Genomic DNA, 22778 nt, shown 5'->3' with positions numbered 1-22778 from the left:
ATGGATTGGCTGAGCCAAGGTCAGGGCATCCACATTCACCAGGAAAGCTGGACCGAATAGTTTCATGAAAGACTGGATGCGGACAGATGTTTTCATTTTGTCCTGGTCAGTGGATTAAAGAATGCTAATGGCTTTTCTTCCTATATCTACAAAGAGATTATGCAGCGGGTTTTAAGAGAGTCGCCTGGAGGCTTGACACTGCCTTCAGGTCTGTCTATGCTCAGGCTCTTGTGAGTCTCAGCCCCTGAGTTGTGATTCCAGGAACGAGAAGCTTTCCAAGACAAGCTTGTCCAATATGTCTGCTGGAACAGCCAGTGGCTCATTTCAGATGAAGATCCAGACAGAAAGCTAGAGAGGCTCAGAGAGGTGCTACTGAATGCCGGTTTAACCTGCTACTCCTCACACACCCGCTGGCTTTCCGAACAGTGTGCTTGACCGGAAGGCGTGTGCTCCCTCCCCAGTCAAGCATACCTCATCCAGAGTGTTCAGCAGTCAACGATCATTTAATGTCATGACCAACTACGATTGTCAGCTGCTCTCTGTACACAGAGTAAGGATAAACCTGGTTCCCATTCAATGTTGCATATTAGTAAAAAAAAAATGGTAATTAGTAACAGCTCAATACACATTACTTTTAAAGACAGTTTTCAGAGGGAAATTTTATTTATTTGCTTATTTCGAGGTAGGGGGTCTTACATTGCCATTTTAGCCTTGCCTCAGACTCTGGGACTCAAGCAGTCTACTCAGCCGTCCGAGTCCCCGGGAGCTACAGGAATGCACCAACATCAGACTGAATATTTTTTTTTCTCCTTTCTTTTTTTCGGAGCTGAGGACCGAACCCAGGACCTTGTGCTTTCTAGGCAAGTGCTCTACCACTGAACTAAATCCCCAACCCTGAATATTTTTTAATATATGCATTTTTGTCTGTTTTCAGAGAGGATTTGCAGATAGTTTGTTCCAGTATCTTGACAGTAGAATGAATTTGGCTCTAGTTGTGTTTAGAAGGGACTGGGGGCACTTTGTTCTCCTACGTCAGTGGAAGGGTGAATTTTTATACCGTCATATCTGGAGATCTGCAGATACCTTGTACCCCCTGCCTTAAATATGAGAACTGCGGGTGGATCTTTTTGAGCCCTCAACTACCTCAGCAAGACCTAGTCGGTCTGGGCTTTGCCGTTTCTTGATTTGACATTTCCTAGTAACGATTTGAGTAATCGTCACATTATAAACACTGTGAACACTGGACAACCTTCTTTTGTAGTTAGGCAATCTGTCTAGGGGTTGGAACAGTTGTGTGACCGGACAGACAAAGCTCTGCCACCCCACGTTTCACGTGCCTAGGAAACCGGAGTAACAGTTAGAAGATAGAACGCTGGCCTCAAGAAGGGGAGGAGAAAGACCACTGCATATTAAATATGATGGACATGTGTTATCCTTTACAAATGAGCAGATCAAGGAATGGTTTTATTTACCTCTTCCCAAGTTTTATTGCGAGTGGCGTGTAATTCCAACCTGATGGCAGTGAGCTTATTTTCTCTGGTCTCTGTAACTTGCTTCTGAATAAATTTTTGCTGTAAGTGAAATGTCACCCTTTCTTCAGTAGAGCCCACTTCCACTCTGCCCAGCACCAGGTGGTTCATGGAGCTGAGCTAACAGCATCGGAGAGAATGGATGTATAAGAGCGTCTTGCTCTTTCTGTGTGTATTTATCTCTAAGAGATTGGAAGGGTCATGCCAGGGTCATGGTGGCGCATGCCTTTAGTTCTGGGACTCAGAAGATAGAGGCAGGTGATTTTCTATGCATTTGAAGCCAGTGTGGTCTATAAAGTGAGTTCCAGAATAGCCAGGGCTTCACAGGAAAATCCTGTCTCGAAAAACAAACAAATAAACGAAAAGAAAAGAAAAGAAGAAAAAGGAAGCATCTCTGCTAAAGACTGGGTCAGCTGTGTTGTGCAAAGAAGAACTAAGAAAACAAAAAACAAAAAACACAAAAACCAAAACAAAAAAACCCAACCAACCAACCAAAACCCTCTGCTCAATTTCCTAAAGTCCTAAGGTCTTAGACTGTAGTACTAATTCCTTAACTAGACATTCTGCCTTTAACATCTACCCCTTTAACACTGTTGTTTATTTATTTATAAACTTATTTATAAATCTATCCATTTATCTACCTACCTGTCTGTCTATCTACCTACCTATCTATTATCTATCATCTGTCAATCTTCTATCTATCATCTATCAATCATCTATCTATCATCTATTTATCAATCATCTATCTATCTATCATCTATCTATCAACCTGTCTATCTATCTATCATCTATCAACCTGTCTATCTATCTATCATCTATTTATCAATCATCTATCATCTATCAATCATCTATCTATTATCTATCTATCATCTATCTATCAATCATCTATCTATCTATCATCTATCTATCAACCTGTCTATCTATCATCTATCTACCTATCTATCTATCATCTATCTATCTATCATCTATCTACCTATCTGTCTATCTATCTATCATCTATTTATCACCTATCATCTATTATCTATCTATCATCTATCTATCTATCTATCATCTATTTATCAATCATCTATCTATCTATCTATCTATCTATCATCTATCATCTATCTATCATCTATCTATCTATCCATCTACCTGTCTATCTATCTATCATCTAGCTAACTACAGGCTCTTCCTGTCTAGCTGGCCTGGTACTCCCTAGGTAACTCAGATTGGCTGCTACCCTTGGTAGGCCTCTTGTTTCAGTCCAGGCATGAGCCACCATACACAGATAACAAGAGAACAAAAGAAACAGTGAGGAGATTTAAAAAAATGTCATAAGAAGGTACTTGTGCTTAGAAGAAAATATAAAATTACCAAGGTTTCTGAGTTTGTGCGATTGTTGTGTGGTGGAAACAGAGGCCCTTAAATGATGATCCCCGGGGGCCATAATTAATCTTCAATACAGCAAAAGTTCCCAATTGCTCTCTTGGTAAGTTGAGGTTTATGAAGGCTTTTCAGAGAATTTTTTCTGGAGGACGGTGGGGTGGGGGAAAGAGTCCTCCCCCATGGAGGGTGGGGTGGGGATAGGGTGGAGGGGGGTGGGGAGGGGTGGGTGAGGGGTAGGGGGGTGGGAGTGGGCTGGGGTGGGGTGGAGTGGGGGGGCGTGGAGCAGGGGTTCTTAGGCCAAAATTAGATACCGCCATGCTTGTTTGTTTTCTTTTTCTTTTTTTCTTTTTTTTTTCCCCCTCCGGAGCTGGGGACCGAACCCAGGGCCTCCCGCTTGCTAGGCAAGCGCTCTACCGCTGAGCTAAATCCCCAACCAACCCCATGTGCTTGTTTGTTTTATCCTGAGGTATAACTGTGATATGAGAATCGTTTAGTGATTCTGAAGGAGGACAAAGTGACATCTGATTTTGACTCTCCATAGCCTATAAGCTCTGGGAGGAGAAAGGACCCTGGAAGAAGGTGAGTGCACGGTCCTTTTGTCCCTAGGGTTAATGTTTGGTTCCGTGGATTTTAACTGCTGAAGAGTTACCCTGCAGTGTCCCCACCCCACCCGTGCCCAGCACTGTACACTGAAATGCCCACTCACTCGTGTACTCTCAGGCAAAGCTGAGGACCAGGGCCATTGGGAACGCAGACAGCCGGAACCTCTGCTGGGCAGAGTGTAATTTACAGGCTGGTGCTGGTGTGGGTGATTTTACTGTGTGCTCTCCCTGAAGGACAAGCTGGGATGAGGAGATGCCCTGCTTGCTGTCAGCATCGCTGCCCCTTGCTCAAGCAGCAAGAAAGGTGGATTGTGCTGCCGGAAGTTCTGCATAACACAAGCAGTTCCAGGCTCAGCGGCTTTCTCACCTCCTGCTCAGGAACTCTAATGCATTGTGATTTTATTTCCACCTGACCAACTGTGCTTTATTTCCTCTTTGAAAGAAAATAAATGAAATAAAAGGAGGACATGACTGGTCCTGTAGATTTAAGGGAGAAAGCAGGCTGAGGGAAGAGCCCAAGGTGAACATGGCTGGCAAACTAAACCAGACCTCCAGAGGAGAGAGCGGGAGGGAGAGTAAGAGAAGAGCTGGGGACTTAGAAAGGTGGCCCAAGCTGAAAATACTGTTACTAAGGGATTGGATTGGGGAAGGAAGAAGAAGCCCAACCCCTGGAGGTTTAGGGTAAGGGTCAGGGTGAAAAACGCTGGGAGGGGCTACAGGTACTGAGGGATGCTGGGAGAGCTGGGAGGGGGCACAGGTACTGAGGGATGCTGGGAGAACTGGGAGGGGCCACAGCTACTTCATGAAACTAGTCTTGGATTTGAGTCCTAACTCTTTAGAAGAGGAAGAGTGGTCTTGTGAATTTATTACAGCTACACATGATTGCGTTCACTGTTTATATGACTTCGTATAACAGCTTGAGTAGACTATTGTGACATATGATATAAATCATTGATAATTATAAATTCATAACAAATACTGTATTAAGCTTAGACTCTTGGGTCATTAGTTGTTTCTTATATTAAAAAAGTCTTGAAATCTCTCCTTTAGAAATTGGTCAAGAACACCTTCAAATTTTACATTTTGAGTGTGTCGCACCTATGCTGGGTTCCTATAATGTGAGTAGTATATTTCACTTCCCGCCGTTGCTATAAAAAACGACATGCACAATCCCTCTTTTCCCCCAGCTTCTCTCAAGAACTTTACAACTTCTAAACTTATGGGTTCGCCAATGAAACTGTTACTTGCTACGTTACTTAGAATGTATATTGTTGATAAGGTTTTTTTTTTTTTTTCTTTTCTTTTTTTTGGAGCTGGGGACCGAACCCAGGGCCTTGTGCTTGCTAGGCAAGCGCTCTACCGCTGAGCTAAATCCCCAACCCCGTTGATAAGTTTTCTAGTGGAGATGGTTATAGATACTCCTGTTTCAGAGGAGAAAGGAGACATTCTGAACGGCAGGCGGAAACTGGAGTTTGCTCCTTGTTCTGAATCTCCAGGGCCCAGCCCCTGAAAGCCTGCGGTCGGTACCCTTGCCTTGTTTTGCACTTAGACAAGAATGACGAGACAGTTCCAACTCAACTCTGCACATTTATAAGACTTTGGGAAAGGTATTTTTAAAGTGGGAAAGTTGAAGGAGATTAGACGTCTTATCTACACAATTATATAGATGACCGTCCCCAAGCCCTTGGCTGCTAACCATCCCTACTACTTGGAGTGACCTGGGTTTGCAGCTGTGTTCTACTCTTCCCTGGACAGGATCTTTTATACCTTTGCTTCATACTTGGGACTCTGGCAAAGGTTGACCTTTTTGTCTCCTCAGAGAGACAGTGTGGAAGGCAGGTGGCTCCTTTTTAAAAAGCTCCTATTGAGTAGAAAATCCGGTTCTTCCAGAGCCTCTATGCGCTGGACACCTTGGCTTCTGGCAAACACTGTGGTTGCAGAGAAAGGTCCAAAAGCACACTAGAGAGAGCTAGGCAGTCAGTGGGAAAACCACAGCCCAATTCAGGTTCTTGCAGGAAAAGCCAGCTAGACTAAGCCGAAGTGGCCGAGACAGCTGCCATTGACTCGTGCTGGCCTGAGTAGCCTTCAGATGCCAGGAGGGCAGAAGGAACATTTTCCCAGAGCTGTGGTAAGACTGAGGAGTCCCCTACTTATGAACTGGTAAGGTATTAAGTTTGAAAACTGAGTATAGACAAAAATCATAGAAAGAAATATTTAGTTTGAAATAAGAAAATAAAAATTCTAAAGAGGAAGGAGAGATTAGAAAAAAAAGTAATGACACACAATGCATCTGGGCCCCATATGATTTCGTTTCAATCTTTACCTGTCCTGTTAGATTCCCTTGAATTTTTCTAGTTCTTCAGGGGGTCTTCCTCTGTCCTGTCTGATCCATAGAGCTCTGGAAGGGGTCCAGACCTCCTTTACTGTGAACGCGAAAGTGGATAGAGCCTTTTTCCCAAAGCAGACTGTCCTTGAGACAGTGACAAGAAAAACCGATAGCTTGACTTCCCTCCCAGAGGAATAACGTAACAACGCTCAAAACCACACCCGTTTTGATAATTAAAACAATTCAAAACAAATGATGTAAGCTAAACAAATACTTACGAGCCAATTCTTAGACTTTTTTTTTTTAGGCTTTCTCTAATCTGACATGTCACGATATTTAACCCAGAATTCCCGTGCAAGACTTATCCTGCAAGACTTCTTCAAGACTTTCCTAAAGCATTTATTTATTTATTTATTTATTATTTATTTATTTATTATTTATTTCGTACAATCTCCCTGTTGTCTTGTTGGAGGCAGAGCCCTTCTTCCCTGCCTCCCCCAGAGCTCAGCCTGTCCTTGCACAGCAGGGGTTCCCAGTGCCTCTGGGCCCAAAGTCCCTTCTTTAGCTCTAAACCGCGGGAAGAATTCCCCATGTGGCTCAGGCCAAACTCTGTATTCTCTTTTATGTTTAAAAACAATTAGACCATGCTTAGAATTCTGTCTTATGATCTCCAGCTTGTAGGAAACAAGGCAGCTTTTACTGTCTGGCTCTCTGCCTCGGAGCAGCCATCTTGTCTCTTTCCACAGCAGGGGACCTTAGAGCTTGGGAGCTGACCCTGCCCCTCTGCCCCTTTAAGATTTCAGGTGCTGGAGCCATGTGACTCTGCTCTGCTCCCTGAGAAACCGATTCTCCCCACTCCTAGACTTGTATCACTGTGCATGATCCGCCTGAGAATCCTAAATCAATAGGATTCTTGCCTACCACGTTGGGCGGCATCTGTAGCTTGTAATTTATAAAACCACGCCTGCTCCCTGCCTGGTGCTCCGGCTCGCCCTGTGCTCTGAGATCAGCCTCTGTCGAGCGGCCAGCTTGTGCCCCCCTACCCGACACAACCCCCACCCCTGAGAATACCACCCGTTCCACCATGCCTGTTCCTCGGCTGCCTGCTTTCTCCTCCTGCCCACCTTAGCCACAGACGGAAAACATCAGACAGTCTTAGTGTTTTAAAACTAGCTATGTGACTCAATGGCTGGGCGAAGAATCTATGGTTCTCAACTCACCAGTACTCCTATATCAGAATTCTGACGGCGGCGGGGGCTACCGCAGGTTCTAGTCACTCCTAGGCCTTACGTCATTTGTGCTCCTCTCCCAAAGTCCGGTCCACCCCCAACCCCCCAACCCCCTCCCCACTTCTTCCTCCTGGGACCCAGAAAATCCCACCTTTTTCTCTTTGCCCAGTGATTGGCTTCCACTGTCTTTATTGATACAATCAAGAACCAGTTAGGGAAAGGACACTTTCACTTACAATCAGCATACAAATAATTGGTTTTTTTTTCCCGTAATGATTACAATTTTATATATCCTTGTTAAGAAAAATCAGGATTAAAAAAATACTTAGAGAAGGAGAGGACTGATAGAAGGAACCGGGTTATAGGCCATAGGTCTTTAATGAGATGAACGAACCTAACCACAGCAAAAGCAGAAAGTTTATTTCCAGAAAAAAAGTCCACAAAGGCTTGAGGAATTAGAATGGCAACCCACAGAGATACAACATACTGAGCTAAAAATCCAGATTCTGCTTAATGATTCTGCCACAGAGTAATGTCACACGATAGAGTCTGTGTTTCATCTTAGAGAGCTTGGAGAATTCAGGTATGCACATGTGTCAATCAGCATACAGTAGAAGCAAGTTCAGAACTCCAAGGGGCTTCTGCCTTGAGCTCTGAAAGGGATGAGTCTGAGAGAGCATAGATGATGGCGGTCCTGGAAGTGTCTTTGCGGACTGAAGCTGATGATACTTTGACATGTGTCTCCATTAGAATACAACAATGTTTTAGACATTACGGCCTAAAACATCTTACTGACGTATCTTACAGTCCTACTGGTCAAGTAGTTGTCAAGAGATCTGATCATATTTTAAAAGAGATGCTTAACAAACAGAAAGAGGTAACAGAGATAGATCACATATATATGTATATATAATATATACATACACATATTATATATACATATATACATGTATATACACACACACACACACACACACACACACACACACACATATATATATATATATATATATATATATATATGAATGCCTAAATTTCAAAACGGAAGGTAGGAAATGTGTTGGACTGGGGAAGAGGTTTTTGCCTGTGTTTCAACAGGAGTAGAAAAGCTGTGGATTGTAGGGGGGTGTGCTGTTTCCCTAATTGGTTATTTGATCAATAAAGAAGGCGGAAGCCAATTGTTGGGGTAAGGGTAAAGGTGGGACTTCTGGGTCCCAGGCAGGGAAGGACGGACGCAGGGAGACAGGGGGGATCTTTTCCCACCAGGTTTTGGAACGAGAAGGATGCACAACTATGTAATGTCTTGGGGCAGCCAGAACGGGTGGCCTCCACCTCTGCCACCAGTGGACGGCTGATATAGGTTGGCTGATAAGGTAAGGGCAGAGATTTCTGTGCCCACCAACTGAGTTATTTGGCCAGTTCTAAAATAATAAAGATGTCTGAAGTGTTCCTCATCTGCGGGCAAAGCGGGTCGGTAGCTGGCAGCTTGGTGAAGCCCAGAGGAACAAAAGAAAAGCGGAAAGGGAACTGTGAAGTTGGGGCCGCACCTCCCATTTTTTGGGTTGGGGGACGTTGCACTCGATGATCCTGGGCTAAGTCACATGGAGGAAAGCGAGCCGGGAGAGGTCAGAGCGAGAGTAGAGCTCCCGGGACGGTGGTAGCGTGTTTTTAAAAATTACACGCAATAATGGATTCCGTCAAAATTAAAAAAAAAAATTAGATTTAAGTGGGGGGAGAGCTCCTGGAGAAAGACGCTTCCATGAAGGAAGAAGCCAAGAAAGACAAGACAGGTAACACGAATCAGGGTCCCTCTGCATGGGAACAGCTCTGAGACTGATGGACTTCAGCTAAGCATAGCCAAGAAAGAAATCTTGTTGGGTTCAGAGTCCGCAGGACCTATCATGCCACCTTTTCAAATGGCATGGATAAAAAAAAATTATATTACAGTTTGCCTATACGGTCCAAAAGAATACGAAGTTCGATGCCCTTTTCCTGCTTGAGCATAGAGCAGAGCATCGTCTTTAACAAATCTGTGCCCGCTGCACACGACATACATGTGTGAATGCAAAAATGTACATTACCTTTGGAAGTTTATATGATTGCAAAATAAAGGACCAGGCATCAAAGAAGACAAGACAGGTAGCCCAGGTGATTCCGACTCACAGACTGCCCCAGTCGCTGTTTCCCCAAAAATCTGCATCCAGAAAAATTTCTAGATGGCCAACTAGATCGTGCAACATCACACTGTTCCAGCCAGGACGTCAGTTAAGCCCTGCACTTTCATACCACACAGAGACTGCACAACAAATGTTACAACTGGCTTTCTTAAGACTGGCTGATATCCCAGTTTTCTTAGGGATCCTAAAAGGGAATGTCACCCCCAGTAAGCAGGAAGCAATTTTAAGAGAATAATGATACCCCGTTCCCAAAAAATAGGGTGCATGGTTTTCGGCCATTCAATGGGTGATGGATGTCATCATTGAAGGGGGATTGGTCACAAGTTGTTAATGGCCTTGGTGAAAGAAGAAACAAAGTGTAAGAGGTTAGACTCAAGGATCTCCTCCTCCTCCTCCTCCTCCTCCTCTTCCTCCTCCTCCTCCTCTTCCTCCTCCTCCTCTTCTTCTTCTCCTTCTCCTTCTCCTCCTCCTCCTCCTCCTCCTCCTCCTCCTCCTCCTCCTCCTCCTCCTCCTCCTCCCTCCTTCTTCTTTCCTTTTTCTCTCCTATCCAGTGTTAGGGAGAAAGGAGGGAAGGGATGAAAAAGAAAAAGGGGGGATATAGGGAAAACAGGATAAAAGGTTATAGATTATTGAATCTCCTCTTAGACCAAAGAACATCAACCAAGCCAAATATTTTTATATTGCCATGGGCTTTGTATATTGATACAAACTTAAGATTTTTTATTTTTGCTGCAGCATACAGTATACCTGCTCCAACTCTTGTATAAGGTACTGTGCCTATGAAACCCATTTAAAACTGCAGCGTAAAGTCTTAGCCCTTGAAAGCTACTGTTAAGGATAATTAAGAAATGCAAGTTAGTGGTCAGTCAATCCAACTCACGGTCAGGTTACAGACTGGTTTAGTTAATTACAGGAATATGATTCCTAGGTTAAACAGTGAATCGTTAGAAACGAGGAATGTTGCTGATTCAGATATAGTATAGATAGATGGGTGTTCTTCAAAAAATGCTGGAGATCTGCAGATTATGACATTTAAAGGTGTTTTATTAATAAAACCCCTCTTTTGGCAGCAAGACACATCTGCTCCTGGTAGCACCCTTCCTCTGCTTCATGGGCGATGAGCATTGAAGCCCCTCCATGTGAGTCTCCATATTGAGTTTGTTTCTATGTGGCAAGGTAGCCACTGGGCAAGCCACTGCCGTGCTTCAACTGCTAACAGTATGATGCTCAAACTGGACAAACAGGACACAGGGAAGTCAACTGTTGAGCTTACAAGGACAAGGCAGGCAAGTCCTTCAATATTCCTGCCTCACAAAAAGTCTGTCATGTATCCTGGGCCAGAAGGCCAAAGATGAATCTTCAGTGACTCAGAGACTATGCAGGTATCCAACCTCTGTCACTTCTGTAGTTTTGGAAGCTGCTTGATCTGCACTTCCTATTTACTCGGGTAATATTTATCCTCGGGGCTCTGATAGGGCTGAAGGCTAGGTGCTTATAGTCTCACTGTTAAGCTTAAGTTGTTTAGGATTTAAGGAAATGTTTTAAAGTCTAAAAGGGTATTTTTTAAGTTGGTAATGCAAGTTATGATAGAAAGTGCTTTGGGTACAGAACTCTGGACTCACCCAGATAGAATGGCAGAGTACTTTCTGCAACATTGCCAAATACAAATACACTAGACACTGTGAATGGAGTCCCTACCTGACAGTTTTCATAATTGTTCTTATTGTGTATAGTTAATTAATGTTAGAGGAAGAACCTCTTATTAGACTAAAAGGGGGAGAGGTAGGGATAATTTCTTGTGTACTGTGTGGAAGCATCACCAAGCGATAAAAATCTGATGGTCAATGAGATGAGGCAGGATTAGAAGGTGGGACATCTGTCAGAGAGAGAGAGAGAGAGAGAGAGAGAGAGAGAGAGAGGGAGGGGGGGAGGGGAGGGAGGGAGAGGGAGAGGGGAGGGGAGAGGAGAGGGAGAGGGAGGGAGGGGAGAGGGAGAGAACGAGAACTCTGGGAGATAGTCAGAGGCGGGAATTTCACCACTCAGACTCTAAGGAAATCAGATGAATGAAACTGAGAAGAAACCAGGCACGGAACTATGCCCAGGTTAGAATAAATAGGTAGTAAGTTAAGAGTTAGTCAGAGAACCAGCAGAACTTATGACATAGGCATTTTTTTAAATAAATTTAAGCCTTTGAGTTGTTATTTGGGAGCTGGGGTGTGGGTGCAAAAGCATATGTATATGAGACCTCGATGCCCACCTCTACAGTGACACACTTCCTCCAACAAGGCCACGGCTACTCCATCAAGGTCACACATCCTAATAGTACCTCTCCCCATGGGTCAAGCATTCAAACATGAGTCTGTAAAGGCCATACCTATTTGGATTCCCACACTGCATATAGGACCGACTGCTTCTGCTCAGCTCATCTGACCATCCAGTCTTGGGGGTTTCTTGTTTGCTTGTCTTGTTGCCTCAGCTGACCTTGACCAAGTGACTCTGTGGCTTCCTCGGTACCGTGATTACAAGTGCTTTCCACCATGCATGGTTTACACGTCAATGACTTCCTTACAGTATCGGATGTTGTTGGTCCTAGAGTCCCTGAGCAGACTATTATAGTCAGGTCTGCCGGCACGTACCTGCAATCTCAGTCTTGGCGAAGTGAAGCAGAAGGTTGAGAAGCTGAGGTTAGCCAGAACTGCATAATAGGATCTTACTGCGGGGGTGGGGGGGGGGGTGGGGGAGTGGGGGGGGGGGGTGGGGGGTGGGGTGGGGGATGGGAGGGTTGTCAACTATATCTTTAAACCACATTTGTTTCAATCCAGCCTTTTCTCAGGGGAAGGCCTGTCTTTAAAGATACCTATAGAGTATTTCTAACGAGGGGATATTAGCAGAACTTCAGATATTCTGAGGAGACAGAAACAGGGGAGTATCAAAGTGTGATCTTGGAGTCTGTCCAGAGAAGACCAGGTAGATGGTGGTGATAGCATGGGCGTCGCAGGAGTGGGGAAAGGTTTCTTGAGGGTGGGATGAGCTCAATTTGAGGTGAGAGAGAGAGAGGAATTATCATGAGGGCCGACCCATTCCTGGAAAAATTTCTATTGTCATACTAAATCTCAGTGTGTCATCAGGAGTGAACTGCTGAAGGGCAAACTCACAGGTGCGTCAATTCAAAGATCTTTACAACGTGGTCCTAACTGTGTTTTATACACAGCATCCACACTTTCCTAAAGAGACCTTCCTAAACACCCCAAACCAAAGTGGGTTTCCGACATCCCAGCTCCCTGGGCTCCTTTCTTTGTGTGTGTACTAAGAATGGCTTTACACTCTGTTTTTGATGTAGCTGACTCAGTCTCTCCCACTAGCCTGCAGGACCTATAACGGTGGGAACTGTAGACAGTGCGCATGCTCCCCGGACATTTAGCCCTGTTCCACTTAAGATACCTCATGTCCTCTGATTTCTTCTAAACACTGCCCTAACACTTTCCATTTGAAACGCTGGCTTTCCTACGGACAATTCCATCATTCTTCCAAGATCCCAGTGGCATATCTCTCCAGTGGAGTCTTCAAGCCTCCCAGATAGAAGTAGTTCCTCTTTTCTACATACCCCCATAGTCCTTTCTTCACAGTGCTTTTCCTAGAAGGCTGAATCGTGCAGACAGTAATTATTTACATGTCTTCTTTCAACCAAATAGAAATTATATCTCAAACTCTATCTTACAGGTAAGATATATATATATACACACACACATATATACACATACATATATATGTGTGTGTATACATATGTGTATGTATGTGTATATATGTGTACATATATATTATATATGTGTATACATATGTATATATATGTATATAAGTGTGTATGTATGTGTACATATATACTATACATGTGTGTATGTGTGTGTGTGTATGAATGTATACATTTGAGGCAAATTCTCACCGTGTTATTTGTACAGGTTATGAACTGATTTCAAGTGACTCCCTCAGTCTGACTCAAGTAATAGGGCCATCAAACAGAGCTCATGACTCTGATTTTTAAAATCATATTAGTTGTCATGACTTAGCTGTTCCAGAGGCCATCCTCTCCCCGAAATTAACAACTCCGTGGCTTTGGAGATCAACCGTGGCATTTGTGAGAGTCTTTGCAAAGAAGTAGGGACAAGAAGGAAAGTCATAAAGTGAAAGTCGAAAGCTCATTTAGGTAAGCATTGGGGTGATTTGGAAAGGCTTAGCGACCACACATGGAGAGAGGTGTTTTGGCAGGACGATGAGACTAAAGTTTGTGGTCTAGGAGGCTCAGAGGGTGTGGAAAAAGGAGGGAGAGGGAGTGGCACTGTGGGTGGGGTGGGGTGGGGTGCGGTGGGGCGCGGTGGGGGTGTTGAATAAAGACCGAACTAAGTGACCTTGCCACTAAGATCTCAGCTAGCAAAACTTTACCATCTGATACACACTGTGCTTTGTCAGAACCATGTGCTGAATTGTAAGAAACCACAGCTTTGAACCTGGATTTGTTTCTGGAGTTGTTGTACGGTGGCTAGCGACTGACTGGGTGGCAGCCTGAGCAGTGAGGATTAATCAGCACATAGGAAAGCTCCACGTGGGCTTCATGGATTGTTTGTGGAGTGCAAGAAGGACAAGGGAGGGCTTTGGGAGGTTCATGAAGGCCAAGCTCCTTCCCCTCCGCAGGAAACCCTGGGGACCGACCTCATCTTGTGGGACTAGCAGGGCTTTTCATTGGGTCGCGGCGGCGTCTTCTGTGGCCCCGTGGTGAGGCTGCCTTTGCGCTCGCCCGCGCCTGTGGAGCCCAGCAGAGGTGCAGGCTGGGCGAGCACCGCGTGGACCGGCCGGGGAGGCGGCGTGGGGAGAGGCTCGGCGGGGCGGGGCCGGGCTGCGCCCAGGTCTTAGTCAACTGGGAGAGGTTGAGGGAGTCCAGAGCCTTTCCGAGCCGCCAAGCTGGAGCTGGAACTGGAGCTCCGCGGGGCCATGGCCCCGACGACTGGACAGCGGCTCCTGCAGGACCCGGAGGTCCCAGCGACCAACAGGGAGCCGGAGGCAGCTGGGCGCGGCGGCAGAACCCGGGGCGTGCTACTTTGGCTCACCACCCTGGTCCTGTACGCCTCCTTCGTGGGGCTGGTGAGAGCCGAGGCTGCCCCCTTCCAGGCTGGGGCTCCCCAGATGCAGACCTGCTCCCCAAGTTTGCACAGAGGGAGTCCGGGCGCATTCATCTTCCTGGGTCTCCGTTTCCCCCACTTAGAAAATGGACACGGTTCTAATCTTGGAGGGTTATTTTCAACTCCGACGGATTACCTTAATGCGTTTTCCGACGTCTTTAAACTTTCATTGTCGCCTGGGTGCGGTGGGAGGAGATACAGGAGGGGGAACCGGAGCCTTCACCTGCTCTCATCCAAACCACTCCTGCAAGCTCCAAATTATTAAACTGTCAAACTCCACCTTGCCTCTTCCTGGTGGCCTGACCAAGTTTTGCCAACTGGTAATTTTCCAAACGGAAAAATGGGCCCTGAGAGGAAAATGACTTTCTAGTAAGAGGTTAGGTGGTCAAGAGCGGGTCTCCTGGCCGGCGGCTTGTAGCCCGGTGCAGCCATGTTGGTCTTTGAGGTTTTAGTAGTTTCAGACATTGTCTCCCTAAGTCGCCCAGACTGCGGCTGAATTTGTGGCGCTTTGGCCTCAGTCTCTGGGATTGCGGATCACCCACAACTGGCTTGCTCCTCCAGCCACTTGGATGTAGGAGGGCCTTCACTGTTTGCCAAAGCCTAAGATGTGTGAAGGAATTTGACTAGAACCTGTCTTCTTTTATTGAACCTGGTGCTTGATGCAGGCCTGCCCACCACCTGTAGTCCTTAGTCCTGGGTTCATGCTGCTAAGGTAGGGAGGACATTTGGTTTGGGGCAGGTTAGTGCGTTATAGTCAATTACTCTCAAAATATAGATGACTTAGAAACGCTTTTCTTTTCTTTTTTTTTTTTTTGTTTTTTATTGGTTATTTTATTTGTTTACATTTCAAATGTTGTCCCCTTCCTGGTTTCCCCTCTGCAAACCCCCTATCCTATCCCCATCCCCCCTTGCCCTGGCCTCTATGAGGGTGCCCCTCACCCATCTATCCACTCCCACCTCACCACCCCAGCATCCCCCAACCACCCACAGGACCAAGGGCCTCCTTCCCATTGATACCAGAAAGGCAATCAATCCTCTGCTACATCTGCGGCTGGAGTCATGGGTCCCTCCATGTGTACTCTTTGGTGGTTTAGTCCCTGGAAGCTCTGGTTGGTTGATTTTGTTGTTCTTCCTATTGGGCTGCACTCCCCTTCAAGTCTTCCAGTCCTTACCCCAACTCTTCCCTTGGGGTCCCCCGCTCAGTCCAATTTTCTTAAGGGCACCAGTGAATTTTCTCTTCAACCCTTGGTTCTTGCTAACACATTCATGCTACAGGCAACATTTTATTGCTAAAGCCTTTTTGTATATGCACATGTAAATATTTCCTAAAAAGCCTGAGAGTTTACACTCCTGCCTGGTGGCTTTGGATTTTCATTAAAGAAGCCTATGGAATTAGAAATATTCAGAGAGTTGATTTCCAGCGTATTATATGTGTGTAGTTCAGAGAAATCCATGTATGTCAGAAGTATTACTTTTAAAGACTTAACCAACATAAGTAATAAGTTAATGTCTTAGAATTTAATTTTGACATCTAAATTCCTATAACAGTCGTAAATGGAGGTTTAAAATAAAGAAAATATTTCAAAAATAAATTTGATACATCTTAACTATTAAGGCAGAAAAATCCTTTAAGGTATTCTTCCAGATCTAAAAAAGAATTGCAACCAAAGGCAAACAAATAACATTTAAAAGTTGAGTAGAAGAAACTCACAGGAGCATCCGATTCTGATGGTAAAGGGTTGTACATTTTTCCTGTTTGAATAAAGGAGACCCCTATCTTACACTGTAATCCTCCTCCTGTTTCCTATAAAGGAAAAGACAACCATTTAAATAAACATAACTTTAATGGCTGTAAGTTCACAGCTCTTCTCTTTTTAAATTTCAGGGAATAAGCACTGCTCTCCTTGGGCCTACATTTCAAGATTTGGCACGAAATGTGAACCGAAACATCAGCGATCTCTCTATCATTTTTGTGGGCCGCGCCTCTGGTTTTTTATGTGGTACTATGGTTGGTGGAGTTCTCCTTGACTATATGAACCAGTTTTTACTTTTGGGTAAGCAAACACTGCTTTTCTTTGACGAATTTTCAATTTACTCTAAATATTTAAAGCATAGACTGCAGAATGGTTGGCAATGGATACAGCGGTGTGCAACCCCCCTGGGCAGATGGGCTTCTGTAGCCTTTGCTTGAGGGACTCAATTCTGAACCTTCTAGAAACTTGATTAGCTCTGTCGTGGGTGTGAGTGTCGGCAACCCTGCACAATGCTGACCTGTACTGTGATTTAGGCTCCACTCCAGGCACGTGCACTGTCTGACCACGAAGCTCTCCTTATCTGGTGGGGGGCGGGGCTTCTGGGGCCACGGGGATTGGAATAAATTCCGGGAAGCTGGCCAGGCTCTGTGGACTTGGGCTTGGAGATGAAGGGACAGGGGATGGGAGGGAAGTGATATAGGGTGCACTTCTGTCCTGTTGCCCTTGTCAGAGCTGAGCACAGACTGTTCCCCTTGGATCCTGACCCTGGAAAAGAGGACAGAACTGTTAGCATGCCATTTTCAATGGATTGGCAAGGTTAAAAGCAATTTAGATTACTATACTAAAACATCTTTGGAGGCAAGGTTAATAATTTATTGCTGATACTTAAGTAATAATTATTCCTTCCAAAGTGAGTTGAAAGGTGATTTTTTTTCGGTACTTCATTTCTTTTTATCCCACAGATAAATTTATTTGGTAACGTTTTCCTGTAATCGGTTATAATAATTGAGTTTTGCTTTTGCATTTTTACATTGTTACCTTATAAAAATCTTCTTTGAATTAATACTTTTTGGACCGGCTCAAACACTATAAAATTTTTCTTTTGTTACGATTTCTAATTTGATCATTTGCAATGATAGAATTGGATTCAAGTCATAGTAATTTACATTTTTACGGGCCACAAATATTATAAAAACTTTAGATTAAACCACCACATCTAGTCACTATGTCTCTCACCTACTGATGCTCAAAATTTTTTTTAAAGATTTTATTTATTATATATAAGTACACTGTAGCTGTCTTCAGACACACCAGAGGAGGAGGACATCAGATCCCATTATGGCTGGTTGTGAGCCACCATGTGGTTGCTGGGATTTGAACTCAGGACCTCTGGAAGAGCAGTTCATGCTCTTAACCACTGAGCCATCTCTCCAGCCCCAGATGCTCAAAATTTTTGTTCTTGTGATTTGGTTTTACCTTTTTTATTTTATTTATTTATTTATTTTTTATTTATTTATTTATTTATTTATTTATTTTTGTTCTTTGTTTTTTGAGACAAGATCTCACCATGTAGCCCCAGCTGGCCTAAAACTATCTATGTAGATCATGTTGGCTTCAACTCCTAGAGTTCTACCCACTTCTGTCTCCCAAGTGCCGTGATTGCACCAATATGCCCAGCCCAAGACCAATCAACTTTAATTCAGTGTTAATTTTCATTTTTAGAATTTCCTCCGATGTCCCTTTGACTTCGGACCTTCATAAACACTTGTTCTCCAGACGGCTTTATTCTCTTTCCTCAGGTGTGTCAATGTCGGCCACTGCAGTTGGGTTTTATCTCATTCCTTTGTGCAAGAAGGCGTTTTTACTGATTATCATGATGTCTGTGTTTGGTGCTTCAATTGGTGTTGTGGATACAGGTTAGTGAACCTTTCAGCGTCATCTCCAGTATCAGGGACAGCACCATGAGGAAAGGTAAAGTGTATGAAATCAGAGTGCCACTTGTCTTGCTGTGAAAACAGCATTGCCTCACACCTCGGCACATCTCAGCCCTTCAGAATCACACCTCAGAATCACACCCCAGCACCTCAGAATCACACCCCAGGGCCTCAGAATCACACCTCAGTGCCTCAAAAATCACACCTCAGTACCTCAGTACCTCACCATCACACCTTGGCACCTCAGCGCCTCAAAATCACACCTCAGTACCTTAGCCTCACATCTTAGCACCTCAGCATCACATCTCAGCCTTTCAGAATCACACCTCAGCACCTCAGAATCACAACTCAGCACTTCAACACCTCAAAAATCATACCTTAGTACTATTTCTCCTTGCCAATTAGGGCACCAATTGTCCAACACCTAACTATGAAGTGCATTTGATGAGTTTTGCTTTATGAGAGACTGTTGGGTTAGCCAAACATGGAAGGACTTCCCTTTCTGTGGGAAATTATAATGCAAATGGGCAGGCTTTCCTTTAAGGATAGAGTTTAACCACTTTCATATAAGAGAAAATAGTGACTTGGTAGGCTAAACGAGGTGTATTAGTTACTTTGTAATTGGTGTGATAAATCACTATGAAGAAAGCAACTTAGAGGAGAAAGAGTTGAGTTGGACTTATGGCTCCAGAGGGGTGGAGGCCATGATAAGGGAGCAAAGGCATGATGGCAGGAGCAGGAAGATGAGGGCTCCCATCTTGAACTACAAGCACAAAGCAGAGAGAACTGGAAATGGCTGGAGGCTTTTATATTCTCAAAGCCTGCCTCCAGTGGTAGACTTCCTCCACGAGGCCACGTCTTCACCTATGCAAAGAGTGCCACTATCTGAGGCACCATGGAGACTGTGGAGGACATTCTCAGTTAAACACCATACAAGGGTAGGGTTATTATATGGCACAGAAGCAGCCATTCAGCTTAAAATGCACCCCAGATTCTGGGCTTTGAGAGCCTCTGTGGGCACCACATTCTTGCCTTTCTTCTTGGTTGTTTTTATTTTCTCTACAGCAGAAAATCTTCACGCTTCATCCTATCATTGAGGACCTTCTAAATTACACGTAGACCTTTATTCCCAATCCCAGCTTTCTATGCCCGCCTTTCTTTTTCTATGAGAAGAAAAGGTATTTGCTAGATCATGGAAATAGTTTATACTTCTGGGTTCATTTGAATGAAAAGCTGCAGTGTAGAACTGCATGCTTGTCTCAACGTATCTGAGGTTTTGGCGTGTTCAAACTATGCAGTGCATGGTTCTGGAAATTGTTTTTGTTTCCTGTAACAAGTACAACCAACTTCTAGGGCAGTCTGGCTGGCATCTAGGTGTTTAGTGTCTAGTTTAGACCTCAGTAAATATTTTCTTCAATTGGAATTAGAACCCAATTGGAAGTACTGAAGCTTTGGGAGTTTTCCAGCTGTTGGATAGTGTTTTACTATTGCATGTATATTTCCACGTGGACCAGGGGATATGGGTCAGTTGGGTAGAGCATTTGTCTATCAAATATTGCATAAACTGACTGGTACATTCTTGTAATCCCAGTATTCAAGTGACACTGATGGGAATATCAAAAATCCAAGATCATCTTCTGCCTCATGGCAAGTTCATGGCCAGGATAGCATATATGAGGGCTCTCTCAAAAATTACAAATAAATGTATCAGTATTCTGCTGTTTCACTGCTGTGAAGAGATACTAGGACTAAGGCAACTTAGAGAGGAAAGCACTTAGTAGGGAGTTTGCTTACAGCTCCAGAGTATTAGTTCATAAGCACCATGGGAGGGAACAGGGTGGCTCACAGGTGGTGGCTCACAGGCACTGGGACAGTAGCTGAGAGCTTTACATTCCAATCCCTAGAGAGAGAGGAAAGAGAGGGGAAAGAGGAGGGGGGAGTGAGAGAGAGAGAGGGAGGGAGAAAGAGAGAACAGGCCCAAGAGGGACTGGGCCTGGGCCTAATGTTGGCTTTTGAAACCTCAAGGCCTCCCCGCCCCCACCTTGACACAACTCCTCCAACAGGGAAACACCTCCTCATCCTTTCCAAACAGTTCCACCAACTGAGGACTAAGTGTTTGTAAATACATTACCTATTGAGGCCATTCTTATTCAAACCACACTATTACTCCCCAGTGAGATTACCACTATGATAAAGTTTCCAATGTATCTGGCTTGCGTGATGGTTTACTAACATATAAATTCCATATATGAAGGTAAGATGTAACATAGTCCTCTGGTGGTGGTGGGTTACAGCTCCTTGATTACAGAGAGGTTCTGGTATAAACTTAGAATGTCATAAAACTACTGCCTAATAGAGACACTAATAAAATGTTTCTACTAAGTGACTGTCAGATTATTTCTTTAACTTGTAGGTGCGAATGTCCTCATTTTGGACCTTTGGGGGGACAAAGGAGCCCCACATATGCAGGCCTTGCACTTCAGTTTCGCCTTGGGTGCCTTTCTGGCTCCCCTGCTGGCTAAATTGGCCTGGGGTACCACAGCATCTGCTCAGAACCACACTGAGTCCGACTTTGACCCTCTAATGCTGAACCGATCCTCTGAAGCCGCCACAGACTCTGTGTTCGCGGTACCCGATGATATGAATCTGCTGTGGGCATATGCGTCCATCGGAACCTATATTTTAGTAGTTTCTGTCTTCCTGTTCGGTCTGTTTTGTAAGAAACGCTCAAGGCAGAAAAAAACCGCAGCATCTGCTCAGGAAGTTCGAAGGGCTAAATACCACAGGGCCCTGCTATGCCTCCTCTTCCTCTTCTTCTTCTTCTACGTGGGAGCCGAGATCACGTACGGCTCTTACGTATTCTCCTTCGCCACCACCCACGTTGGCATGGAAGAGAGCGAGGCAGCTGGCTTGAACTCCATCTTCTGGGGGACCTTCGCAGCCTGCAGGGGCCTGGCCATCTTCTTTGCGACATGCTTACAGCCTGGGACCATGATTGTGGTGAGCAACATCGGTAGCCTGGCCTCATCTTTCTTTCTGGTGCTTTTTGACAAGAGCCCTCTTTGCCTCTGGATCGCGTCTTCTGTGTATGGAGCCTCAATGGCAACCACGTTTCCCAGCGGCATCTCCTGGATTGAGCAGTATACCACCTTAACTGGGAAATCAACAGCCTTCTTTGTCATTGGTGCTGCCCTGGGAGAAATGGCGATTCCTGCAGTGATCGGAATTCTTCAGGGACACTACCCAGATCTGCCAGTAGTTCTGTACACATGTCTGTGCTCAGCCATATTCACAGCTGTTTTATTTCCTGTGATGTATAAATTAGCCACCTTACCCCTGAAACACCAGCGCAAAGGAAGAAGGAAGAGTGAGGAGGAGAAAGCTTTGAGCAGCATAAATGGAAACATGCAGAGAAATGGAATGGAGTGTATTCTGAAGTAGTTGAAATGAAGAATACAAGGAATTCTGTAATAGAGAACCCTAGAAATATTCTGACTTGATACACCACAGCCAACACCTCTAAGGCAATTCCCACATGCCTCTCCATGTCTGAGCCTTCTCCAGTTAACAGCGGCAACTCCCTTGTGAAACGCCAGGAGAAAATGGCCAAACATTTGGAGAAGACACATTGTTTAATAAATACATAGTTGCTACTCATGAGGAAGCCAGGCCAAGTGGAGCCATAGCAGGGTATGGGCAATTTCTAGAGATCAAAGTTTTCACATAGAGCTGCTAAAATGTTTTGACATGTTCTGGAATTTCCAGAGTCTTCTGTAATGTACTGGCTTGTAGTGAGCATAGTGAAAAATGCTTTTAGACATGTAAAACTAGCTTAGTCTGGATCCCGACCACCCCTAAGGCTGCATCTGATAGTCAGAATCCAGTGACCACTCACTCAAGATAATCGGACACAGTCCTAGAATCCCGTGACACCCACTGGATGATATAAAAGCAGAGACCAAGAGCAAAGCTGCTTCTGTACATCCAGAGAGAGAGGTCACCTTGATCTCCCCTAGGGCTGGAGAGTCTCCCCCAGGATGCTGACCCTCAAATCAGAGACTGGACCTGACCCTCAGCTAAGATATATTGCATAGGTGAACAGCCTAGGCGAGATAGGATTAGGGCCATAGTTAGGACTTTAGTGTGTGAATGTTTTGTGATGACCCCTCAGCATAATAAAATATAACTTTTGTGATACTAACTATGCCTTCTTGCTTATGACACAAGTATTCTCATACAGTAGGATTTTGTAATGAGGCTCCCGTTTGGAAGATATATTATTTTGTAGCGTGTGTAAAAAGATATTTGTATTTGAGAAGTTGGGAGGTGCACCTGTATGGAGGCATCATTGATATATAGAAGGGATAGTCCTTTGCTGAGCAAATGACCAGACATCCGTATTCTGTCTGTCTGTCTGTCTGTTAAGGCAGGGTTTCACTTATAACCCTGGCTGTCCTGGAACTCAGAGATACTCCTGCCTCTGCCTCCTGCGTTCTGGAATTGAAGACAACAACAGGCTATGGAGAGAGTAATTTTGATGCAGGAGAAACTTGTAGTAAAACTGATGCTATGAAAGATTCATTTAAAAACGTGCTTAGGAACTATGAGGTCAGGTGTACTCTCAGCAGGTGTGTGAGAAACTGTGAAGAAGGAAATTCTGTACCGCAATGGAAGTTTAGGACGGCTGAGGA

General features: G+C 44.6%; 1 protein-coding gene across 1 annotated transcript; it reads left to right on the top strand.

Moving 5' to 3' along the window:
• The first annotated feature begins 14151 nt into the window (after positions 1 to 14151).
• LOC116887527 (sodium-dependent glucose transporter 1B) lies at positions 14152 to 22061 on the top strand. Its single transcript, XM_032889157.1, has 4 exons — positions 14152 to 14361; positions 16285 to 16453; positions 17953 to 18069; positions 20501 to 22061. The coding sequence occupies exons 1-4, from the start codon at positions 14212 to 14214 to the stop codon at positions 21526 to 21528; spliced, it is 1464 nt and encodes a 487-aa protein (XP_032745048.1). The 5' UTR covers positions 14152 to 14211; the 3' UTR covers positions 21529 to 22061.
• Positions 22062 to 22778: the final 717 nt, after the last annotated feature.

This window comes from Rattus rattus, chromosome 18 (genome assembly GCF_011064425.1).
Source record: "Rattus rattus isolate New Zealand chromosome 18, Rrattus_CSIRO_v1, whole genome shotgun sequence".
In the NCBI taxonomy this organism is placed as follows: Eukaryota; Metazoa; Chordata; class Mammalia; order Rodentia; family Muridae; genus Rattus; species Rattus rattus.
The sequence above is the reverse complement of the archived record's forward strand: the minus strand, read 5'-3'. Positions and strand labels throughout refer to the sequence as shown.

What these genes read in the sequence shown, in the direction of transcription:
- LOC116887527 (XM_032889157.1), top strand. Translation starts at nt 14,212, where the DNA reads ATGGCCCCGACGACTGGACAGCGGCTCCTGCAGGACCCGGAGGTCCCA. An exon ending in ACGCCTCCTTCGTGGGGCTG is followed by an intron (nt 14,362 to 16,284) that starts GTGAGAGCCGAG and finishes TTTAAATTTCAG; the next exon opens with GGAATAAGCACTGCTCTCCT. An exon ending in GAACCAGTTTTTACTTTTGG is followed by an intron (nt 16,454 to 17,952) that starts GTAAGCAAACAC and finishes CTCTTTCCTCAG; the next exon opens with GTGTGTCAATGTCGGCCACT.